The following is an 11,373-nucleotide window of genomic DNA, read 5'->3' as shown; positions in this document are numbered from 1 at the left end:
CCCCACAGCTGTACTTCCCAGCTGAAACAGGTCTCTCTCTCTTTCTGCTAATTCCAACTCTCATTCTCTCAGCCCCTTCTGTCCCTTAACAGATCCTCAGCAGCAGGGCAATGTCTGCTGAAACGAGCATCTCTCTCTCAGTGTTACAGTCTCTCTCTCTCAGAACCTTAGCAGCAGGGTGAAGACATCGGTCCTGGGATTCATCCCCTCAGCTCCAGCTCCTGGTGCCAGTGGAACACTGCGCTCTTATACTGCCGCCTGCTGACCGGCTGAAGATCATCTGAATAAAAAAAACATTCTCTCAATATACCAGGCAAATTATACCAACAATTACAACTCCTGCTCATCACCATGAATAATTTTCCAAGTGTGTGGCTCGACTTTTGTGCTGTATCCGAGGGACATTTGAATTTCTGCTGACTCCGCCACTCCAGCTCTGCCTCAGCTCCACCTCTGAAACACCTCTGCTCGCTGGCTGTAAAAGACTATTGGATAGAGCAGTGGGCTGGAAGCCAGGGTTTAAATCCCACTGTCACCACTCCTTGTGGCCTCAGGGTCAGATTGTGGGCCCACTGTGGATAGGGAAATAACTACAATACCTGAATGTCATCCACTTTGAAGTGCCTGAAAGGTGGAATATAAATTAAATAAAATTAAAATTTAAAAAAAGAACTCAGGCTCCTGATTGATTTACCCAAGTAACCTCCTCAGTACTGATACAATGGCCCATTTCTGAATGCCTTTCACGAGGAGATCATTGAGCTGCGCCTCATAAACCAGGGTGCAAAAGGCACATTCCTGGATTTCCAGTGAATTTGTGCGACAGCTGGCTCACTGCTGGTCCAGTATAAACTCCCAGCTCCTCAGAGAACAGTTTAAGGAAATGCATCCATGATGTTCTGGAGATGCCCGGTGCAAAGAGCTCCTGGCTCTCAGAATGAGTCTGATCTCTGGAGGCTAGAGTGGCAGACCTGGAGGAACTGAGGCAAACAGAGAGATACATTGATGAGACCTTCAGGGACATAGTAGCCAAGTCCTAACTCCAGTCAGACAGCCCCAGTGCTGCCTTGGATCAGAAAAATCTCTCGGTTGGAGAACATCATTCTGGTGTAGCAGGAAGTGATTCTGGAGCAAGGACCTGCTCTCCAGGTGATGCATTATCCTCTCGTACTGAGGACAAGTCTCCCAGGGCTACGGTCGGCCATCATAGTTGGTGATTCAATTATTAGGAATGCAGACATTCGGGTGGCTGGTGGGCGTGAGGATCGCCTGGTAACATGCTTACCTGCTGCGAAGGTGGCAGACCTCATGCATCACCTAGACAGGGTTATAGACAGTGCTTGGGAGGAGCCGGCTGTCGTGATACATGTGGGCACCAACGACATAGGAAAATGTGGTAGGGAGGTTCTGGAAGCCAAATTTAGGATTTTAGGTAGAAAGTTGAAATGCAGGTCCCCAGAGGCAGGCAGAGAATTGTTGGGGGGGAGCCAAAATGACATTTCTTCATCACACCCATCTCTATAGCATGGATCCTGCTTTCAAATTGGTTATAAAAAAAAGTGTTAATAAAAAAGTCCAAAGGGTCTTCTGCGTAATTTTAAAAAGCTGGCCAGTTTCACACTATAAAATTATTTGATAGCCTCATTCAACTAATTCTATATGGCTAGGAGAGTGAAGTCTGGAATATATAGGAAGAGACAGAATGTCAATATAAATCCTGCACCTCCAGTTCTGTAACTCTGTGCATCCACTGAAATTCCCCCAAACAATGGAGCTTGGATGTTTCCCTTACAGCTCATCATACTAAAAGATATTTTCAAATTCTGGTGTCACCTCACAGTAACAGCAGCACAAACACCTTCCACTGCCAGGCACGTTGTGAACACACAAAACCTCGCAAAAAAGACACTCAAAATCTATACTGCAATCCCATTGTAACACAACAGTAATAACACCAAGGACTCAAACAACAATAACCCTACCTGTGAATAAGCAAGGGTAAATATTACACTGGATCCTAGAATACCAATACACCACCTACTGAGGAAACAAAACAAACCCGATTGCTATAGATCCCTATACAGACACTATATGCTAGCAGAATCTCTAATCATGGTCACACACATGGAGCAGAGACAGACCCTCACCAAATACAGAATAAAGCCACATAAAGTATAAATAGAAATGTGCAGACAAAAACTGAACTGTAAAACGCATCATGCCAGACTCTATACAGTGTAACAATGTAAAAACAAAAATGTCACCATTCCTCATGAAACAATCAATAAAATCAAGATATATAAATCATTAATCATAATTATAAAACCATACAAATAAAATAATTTCAAAACAGCTGATGAATAGAATATCCAATAATTAAAAACTCATGCAAATTTTGAAAGCTTTACCAAACACCAATAAAATATTTCAAACAGCAGACATATGACACACTACCCAATAATTAAAATGGTAGTCAATAGGGATGTGAATCGTGTCCTCGATCGTCTTAACGATCGATTTCGGCTGGGAGGGGGAGGGAATCGTATTGTTGCCGTTTGGGGGGGTAAATATCGTGAAAAATCGTGAAAAATCGCAAAACCGGCACATTAAAACCTCCTAAAACCCACCCCCGACCCTTTAAATTAAATCCCCCACCCTCCCGAACCCCCCCAAATGACTTAAATAACCTGCGGGTCCAGCGGCGGTCCGGAACGGCAGCAGTCCGGAACGGGCTCCTGCTCCTCAATCTTGTTGTCTTCAGCCGGCGCCATTTTCCAAAATGGCGCCGAAAAATGGCGGCGGCCATAGACGAACACGATTGGACGGCAGGAGGTCCTTCCGGACCCCCGCTGGACTTTTGGCAAGTCTCGTGGGGGTCAGGAGGCCCCCCACAAGCTGGCCAAAAGTTCCTGGAGGTCCAGCGGGGGTCAGGGAGCGATTTCCCGCCGCGAATCGTTTTCGTACGGAAAATGGCGCCGGCAGGAGATCGACTGCAGGAGGTCGTTCAGCGAGGGTTCCGGCGCCTCGCTGAACAACCTCCTGCAGTCGATCTCCTGCCGGCGCCATTTTCCGTACGAAAACGATTCGCGGCGGGAAATCGCTCCCTGACCCCCGCTGGACCTCCAGGAACTTTTGGACAGCTTGTGGGGGGCCTCCTGACCCCCACGAGACTTGCCAAAAGTCCAGCGGGGGTCCGGAAGGACCTCCTGCCGTCCAATCGTGTTCGTCTATGGCCGCCGCCATTTTTCGCCGCCATTTTGGAAAATGGCGCCGGCTGAAGACAACAAGATTGAGGAGCAGGAGCCCGTTCCGGACCGCTGCCGTTCCGGACCGCCGCTGGACCCGCAGGTTATTTAAGTCATTTGGGGGGGGTTCGGGAGGGTGGGGGATTTAATTTAAAGGGTCGGGGGTGGGTTTTAGGGGGTTTTAGTGTGCCGGCTCACGATTCTAACGATTTATAACGATAAATCGTTAGAATCTCTATTGTATTGTGTTCCATAACGGTTTAAGACGATATTAAAATTATCGGACGATAATTTTAATCGTCCTAAAACGATTCACATCCCTAGTAGTCAATCAAGAAAAATGAACTTAAAAAGCCACCTTTACTTACCCTCTCCAGCAGATCTCCTACTCCTTTCCCTTGCAGGCCACACCAGAAGCAGCAGTAGCTGCTGAAGCTGTCCTCACAGTCCTCTTCCTTAGGGACCACAACCAGTCTCTTCTCTCTCTCTCACACACAAACACACACACACCAGTCACACCCTCAGGACCAGTTTCTGACTCTCACACATCAATCATCTCTCCAACCAGTCTCTCTCGCTCACACACACACAAGCACACACATACCAGTCATCTCCCTGATCAGTCTCCCTCACACATACACACGTCACCTCTCTGGCCAGTCTCTCTCAATCACACAATGGTCTCGCACTCTCTTATTTACACAAGCTCTCAATCACACACATGCTCTCTCTATTTCACTTACACACAAGCTCTCAATCACACACATGTTCTATCTCACTTACAAACAGGCTCAATCGCACACATGCCCTCTCTCACAGCCACAAGCCAGCCAAAAACATGCTCCATCTCTCTTGCACACACACATTGACACACACAAGCACCCTCCCTGACTCACATATACACCACACACACATACAGAAGCACTCTCCCTGTCTCACATACACATTACACTCTCACAGAAGCATCTTGCTTTCAGACTTGCATGATTTTTCACTTTTACTAAAAGTGAAAGTGATGCTCCCAACCGTTAAATAAGAAAACCACATTCCTATCAGAAGGCGAAATGACACCCTTCCTTCAGGTTCTGTCCTCCCAAGGGACAGCCACCCACACCATACAGCTTCTCTTGTTTTACACTTTCAGGCAATAAAGCAAGTGTCTTTCTTCAAACTATCAGGCGTATGATTATTCATGTGGGAGATATAGAACAGAAAGACATCCTTAGTCAGCTTCCCTTTTAAATGGGAAGATTCAGTCTTAGTCATTTAAAAATATACATTTTCTAAAAGCTTAAAAAAAAAAATAAATAAAGCAAAACCGTTTCAGATTGGAACTATTCTAGTCTTCATGCTTAAATTATGCTTAAAAAAAAACCCCCACCTGGCATCAATATCTTAAATTTGTGATTTTGCTGAGATGAATATTTTAAATACTTTGATGTTTGTTACTTTAGTATTTGTCTCTACCCACTTTATGACATTTTATTTTCCAGAAGAGGGATGCTTAAAATTCAGTAAAATTCTGTAAATATCGCATACATACACACACACACGCACAGAAGATCGGCGCAGCTGGTCTAGCTGATCACGTGGCTGAAGAAAGGAAGATCGGCGCATCCGGAGACAAGGCGCCGAGACTTAGGGGTACCGCGGCAGGCAGCCAGCCCCCGACTCGCCCTGCCTCCCCCTCCAATGCCACCCTCCCGACTCCCCCCTGGTGGTCCAGCGGAGGGCCCGGGAGCGATCTGACGCTCCCGGGGCCTCGACTGCCACTAAGCAAAATGGCGCCGGTGGCCTTCAGCCCCTACCATGTGACAGGGGCTACCGGTGCCATTGGTTGATCCCTGTCACATGGTACGGGCTAAAGGTCACCAGCGCCATTTTGCTTAATGGCAGCTGAGTCCCCGGGAGCGCAGATCGTTCCCGGGTCCTCCGCTGGACCACCGGGGGGGGCGGCGGCGTAGGGAGGGTGGCACTGGGGGGGGCGGCAGGGCGAGTTGGGGGCTGGCAGAATTTTGAAAGGGTACTTTTTGCCCTTTCAAAATTCTGCTGCCTGCCGCGGTGCCCCCTACGTCTTGGCGCCCTAGGCACAGGCCTAGCTCGCCTAGTGGTTCCGCTGGCCCTGGTGTTACTGGATCTTCTCTTTCATTGTCCATGTTCATTGTTGTCCAGTTTCGGAATGTAGTTTGCTTGGTTTTCCTCAGGATTTCCGGGGTGTGTTAAGGAGTGTACGAAGGGGCGTACAAAGGGGCTTTGTCGTGCTCCTTTGGTGTGCGGCGCCTCTGACACCCTCTGAGCAATTTAAATCCCCCCTCTTGGCGCGCTTTCCAACGTTGATGATGTCAGTAGCGTCAGCCAAGGGGGCGGAGCTCGGCTGCTCTTCTGGGGTCCTCAGGGCGACATGAACCAGCACCTGTAAGGGAAAAAAAAAAAGAAAGAAGAAGAGAAAAAACAGAAGAGACAGGGGAGACAGAGAGAGGTAGGGAGAGAAGAAAGTTGGTAGGACCTTCAGTGTTTAGTCTGGCAGGTCTTTGGCTTTCTTCTCCAGCTGCAATACTCGCTCCTGCAACTCAGTAACACTGGCAGTATTCGTGGGCATGTTGTCTTATAAGTCAGACACACTTTGTTCTGGCTCAGTCATTATCCAACCATATGTTGCCAGCATGTTGTTTACCTCCTCTGATTTCTGGAAGATTTTATCCACCTTTATTTCTAAGCCAGAACTTGCCACTGAGGCAGAGTCTATGATATTCAGTTCACTCAGGTAGGTCTTTTCTTTATCCTTATTCACTAACCTGGTTGCCATAGTCGATTGAGAGGGCCACCAAATTTGCCTCTGACAAGGTGTTGATAAGCCTACTCAAGTTAAGGCAGGACATAGTGAGCCAGAATGCAGATTTTGATGGATATTGAGGAACGGTGTCCAGAGCAGGCTAGGGAAGCTTTCTCATCAGCTCTGTTTATTTTATTTAAAAGAAAAATGGATGAGAAAATTGATTTCTCACCTAACATCATCTCAATTTTTGAGCAGGATATCACAGGATATGGAAACAAGCTTTTCTGTTCCTGCTCCCCAGCAATTCCCAGAATCCTTTGGTGCACAATATAGGGATGGGCATTTGGGAGAAAAGAAATAGGAAATTAGACAAAATTTCCTATTTTGTTTCATTTTGTTCTCAAAGTGAAACAATTGAAAATCTGACCAACTTTTGTTGCTTTTCACATTTTGTTTTGAAAACAAAAAAATTGATCCATTGGGCCTAGGCCCAGGGCTGAAGCCAGGGCTTCACCTATGGAATAGGCCAAGGCCCAAAGCACGGGTCTCGGCCTACATGTGAGCATGATGCTGGGGCATAGGCTGGGGCCCGATGCAGAAGCTGTAGCCTAGACATTCCTCCTTTTTCAATCCCCAAACCTCCCTCTCCCTCTTTTTCTCCTATCCCAGATTCCTGATTATGTTCTCCTGTCCATGGTTTTCCCCATCTCTCATCCTCAGTCCTTTCTCTCTCTTCCCCATCCCCTTTCCTTCTTATACTCCTCCCCCATTCTCAGCCCTCTTTCCTTCTCATACTCCTCCCTTTTATCCCCAGTTCATTCATCTTCTCCTCACTCCATTGCTAGTCCTCCTCCTTTTCCTTTCCCCATCCCTGGTCCTCTTATCCTCTCCTGCCCATCCTTGAGATCGTCTTCCTGTGCTAATAATTAAGATCCCTATTCCTCACCCAATAAAAAAAATAAATGTGCTTCAGATTTTTACAGTTTTTGCCACATGTATGCCTGAGCTGTCACAGCAAACTGTGGGACTCTGCCTTACACCTGCCCCTCACTGTTGTCTGATCTTACCGGTGGGGGCGGGGGGGCAAGGGGCACAACAGCAGCAACAGTGCCTAGCGGTGACAAACCCTTAAATCTCTCTCTGTATAGATGAGGTTTATTGAATTCACTCATAGAAAATCGGAGATTAAATAAGAGAGTCTCCGATCACGTTTCCAGAGCATGTTCTAATCTAATCAATAAACCCACTATCAAATTGCGACTTCTTGAATTATCTACAGCCGTACACGGAATGCTTTGGCAGTGCTCCGTGACCTTCTCATAAACTACGCCTAATTTTCTTCGGGAACGATACTAGTCGGCCCAAGTCAAAACTCCGGTTCTCAGTAAACTTGGCCAGCATGGTGATGACTGTTTCACTTTTCGATCTGGACGGGGAGGGGAATAGAATTATCACGAGAAATAAAATAAATGGAATAACTTCTATCTTCTTGAAACGTACCGGTCACTGATTACATTCACGGACAACGTGAAATAAGCCCACTGATTTTTCGTTCTTGCCTTACCCGTGCCCGACATCAGCCTAGTTTATAGGTTCCTCCCCCCCCCAGCCGTGCCGCATTGGTTGGCTCCTGAATGAACCCTGTGGGGTCACATGCTGCCGCTGTGTTCGCTCTCTCTCTCTCTGGCCGATGCGGTGTGAGCATGGCTGCGCTCTTGAGGTCAGCGCGGTGGTTCGGGGTGTCCGCTTCACTATTGGTAGCCAGTGCTGTGGGGCGTGGGACACGGCTGGGCACGGGCAGACCGCGCTGGAGATCCGCTGTAACAGCAAAAGCATGGGGGTGCAGGTGAGCAAACGTACTATCGGCTTTTGTAGAGCCCGCGCGAGTAAGGATGTCGCTGGTGCTTGTGACGTCAGGAAGGGCAAGAGAGGGTTGTGGTGTGTTGGGGAGGGGCCTTTCGGTTGCACGCTCACTCTCATGACATCATCGTAGTTGTGTGTGTAGCGACAGGGAGCATCTGCTTTTGATGTTATTCAAACATTCTGAGCTCCTGTGACGTCATTTAATCTGCTGTTTTTGTCGTCAGCGGCTATTGATGTCACTGACTACTGCGGTATCCCTGCCTAGAGCGCTGATTGTCTTTGCAGCTCGTGTCTTCTTTTATTAGAGCACTGATAAAGATACTTTGGCCTTGCAGCCTTTAGCTGCCTTCATAATTGCCAAGTTTTTGCTCTCCTTGTTAAATGTAACTTTGCTTCCTGTGAATGATCGATTGTTAAATGGTTGTTAAGAATGTTAACCCCCAAGTTCCATATAAACCGATTTCATATGACACATGTCATGAAGGTTGTTATATAAAAGAATTAAATAAAAATAAATAAAATAATTATCTGGTCTGTGTTCTTTTTCTCTTGTATTGCTTTTGCCTTCCTTGGCTTTTCCTATGTTTTCTCAAATTCTGTTGTCTTTTCTTAACTCCTTCCACCTTTTCTGTGAGGCAATATTTCCTGTTACTTCTGAGTTCACTCCAGTTGAGCTGCCTGTAATGACCATTTTTCTATAACTTCTTTCCACTGAAACACACTTGCTTCCTGTATGCTATTTAGGAACTTGAGCTATTTGAAAGTTTTTGTCACATCTTTCTTTTCTTTTCCTTCTCTTGGTCTTCAGTTACTGGCAGCAATGGCAGAGAGCACTTTTCACTATCAAGTCGATGCAGTACCGTGCACTGGCCATAGTGCTCAGCTCAACGTGTGATTGGACATGCATCCATAACCCTCCTATGCAAAATGGGGGTTAGTGTGTCCAAAACATACGTCCAATCACTGGTGATAGCGCTCATCACATGTTGATGAGGCTATTATCCTTCCCCCCTCCCCCCATGCCAAAATAAAATGTGTGTCCAATGCACACATTTTTATTTGCCAAAATTAATGCCTGCCCTGAGCAGGGTTTAATTTGGAGGAGCCCAAAAAGTGTACAGAAAAGCAGAAAATCATGAACTGAGCGTTTGTTTCCCTAACCCGCTGATAACCACCTCTCCTGGGTGCCCGCTGCCGAGGAGGCGCTAGGGGTGCACAGTTTTCCCTAGCGCCTCCTTTTTACCGCGGCAGCCCATTTGCATTTTGCAGTGGATCAGCACGCGTTAAGGGAGCAGACACTCAGTCTTGAGTACTCGTTTAATGCGTGCCGATGTCGCATCGGCCTGTATATGTATCACTTGGCTAAATTAGGCTTTCAGGAGAGAAATTGCCAATGTCTTTTGTGAGTTCTGGCTATTCCTGGCTGTTATATCAGCAGCAGTGAGGACTCCCGGTAACAGCCACTGATCTCAGCAGAAACACTGGCAGCAGTCGGGGTTTCCAGTGTTATAGTAGTGATAGCAGAAAAGGACCACATTTTCCATCCAGTCTGCTCAGCAAGCGTAAAGTTGTAACTGCCATTCTGTGCAGGTTACTCCCATATTTCTCTTAAGGGTAGTAACTGTCGCTCTGTGCATTTATCCCCAAACCTTACATTACCTATAAAAAAAATTTCAGCTAGTAACATTTTTTAGTGGGTGATGCGCTTTCTTGAAAATTCACACAGTGTTGCTTGACGTGCTTTGCTAATGGAATTTGCCGTAGAAGCAGTCCTGTGCTTTTCCCCTTATGTCTGCCTATCAGTACCCCAGACCGTAGACGTCAGGACCCTCTTGGTTGTTGTCTGAATCCAATTCCCCTCTTAACCCCTGCAGTTGAAGGTGGGGAGCAATGCTTCAGTTGCATTTAAAGCATCAAGGCTTATTGGTTAAGGGTAGTAATCTCCATGCTTTCTGCTACGGGCAGTAACTGCCGCACCAGCAAGTTACCCCATGCAGGCTTTCTTCATTTCCTTTAGGACTTGGCTGTAGAAGCAGTTTTGTAGACACTGGCAGCAGTCGGGGTGCGCAGTCTCTCTGTCATGTCTCTTTTGCAGGCACTAATTCCAGTGTTTTTGTATATATTGAGGGCATAAGTGGCCCAAGATGAGGGATGGAAGGAAGATGATTTGGTTATACATTTATCTTTCACTGTAAATTCTTTTGTTTGTGACCTTATTGTCTCTCACTTCTGTGTAAAATTTTCACACATAAGTATAGTTCTGGTAGCTGTATTAGCTCTAGAGAAAACTGGAATATTTGTAGGTTGAGCTTTCAAGGCCTCCTCAGATGTCTAGGAAGCCCTATGAAGTTTAGAAAGCTGCAGCTGGCTGAATGGGAATGGTAATAGAGTTTTTTCTCCGAGGAGTGGGTTGTTACTAGTGATGTGCCTCGGGGATCAGCCCTTGAACTGGTTCTTTTCAACATTTTCGTGAGTGGCATAACAAAAGTGTTGTCGGGAAAGGTTTGTCTTTTTGTCGATGATACCAAAATCTGTAACAGAATGGACAGCCAGGAAGGAGTGGAAAACACGAGGAGGGGATCTAGCAAAGCTCGAGGAATGGTCAAAGGTCTGGCAGCTAAGATTTGATGCCAAAAAAATGCAGAGTAATGCATTTAGGATACAAAAAAAAACCAAAGGAAAGATATTAGAGGTGAAATTCTTCTACGCACTTCCTCCCACTGGAAGTGGTAGAGGCAAAAACAGTATCCGAATTCAAGAAAGCAAAGGGATAATTACAGGGGATGTCTAAGGAAGCGATGAGAATTATAATGCTAAATTGATTGGACAGATGGCCAGACTGGATACGGTCTTTTTGTGCTGTCATGTTTCTAACAACTTTCTTGTTGACCTTCATAAAAAGTGTCTTAACCTACAAAGGTACCCATACCTGAGCAATCAGATTTAGAGAAATGCAATAGCTGGAGAGATGCTTAAGTTCTCCCTCACCCTATACTTTCTCTTCAGAGCTCATCACAACTTTAACAATTTCTGTGTATGAATTAATATAGCAACCACATTGCTTTATTCAGTTTTGAAAACAAACACTGCTGCTGTTTGGCTTTGATAACTCTCTGGAGCTCCAGCCTACCATCTAAAGGGTGAGCAGTTCAAGCCCTGGCACCATTCTTTCCCCCCCCCCCCCCCCCCCCCCCCCCCCGGGGCATCTCCGAGCCCCTACAGACCACCCCAGGACTCTCAAGGTGTCCTTTCCTGTATTGGCCTATTCTTTGGGTCCTGACTTTTATGGCCTGGGATATGGCTATGCAGACATAAGGGAAAATAGCAGAGGCCTGCTTCTATGGCCAAGTCCAAAGGCAGCGCACATTCAAGCAGCATTGTCTGATTTATCAAGAAGGATGCTCGTGCCCCGTAAAAATGTAGCTAGCAGTAATTTTGTTATGGGTTTAACAGCTGCTTGGTTAACAGAAACATAGGGTAACCTGCATG

At 46.4% G+C, this 11,373-nt stretch overlaps 1 protein-coding gene across 1 annotated transcript in view; it reads left to right on the top strand.

Annotated features, from left to right (window-relative positions):
- The first annotated feature begins 7,683 nt into the window (after positions 1–7,683).
- Positions 7,684–11,373, top strand: part of LRPPRC (leucine rich pentatricopeptide repeat containing) — a 312,777-nt gene continuing 309,087 nt past the window's right edge. The window contains 1 exon segment of the mRNA XM_029593332.1: positions 7,684–7,867. Coding sequence (XP_029449192.1) covers positions 7,725–7,867 — 143 coding nt within the window. The 5' untranslated portion in view covers positions 7,684–7,724.

This window comes from Rhinatrema bivittatum, chromosome 3 (assembly GCF_901001135.1).
Source record: "Rhinatrema bivittatum chromosome 3, aRhiBiv1.1, whole genome shotgun sequence".
Lineage (NCBI taxonomy): Eukaryota > Metazoa > Chordata > Amphibia > Gymnophiona > Rhinatrematidae > Rhinatrema > Rhinatrema bivittatum.
Note: the sequence above shows the minus strand (reverse complement) of the source record. Positions and strands in the feature narration are given on the sequence as shown.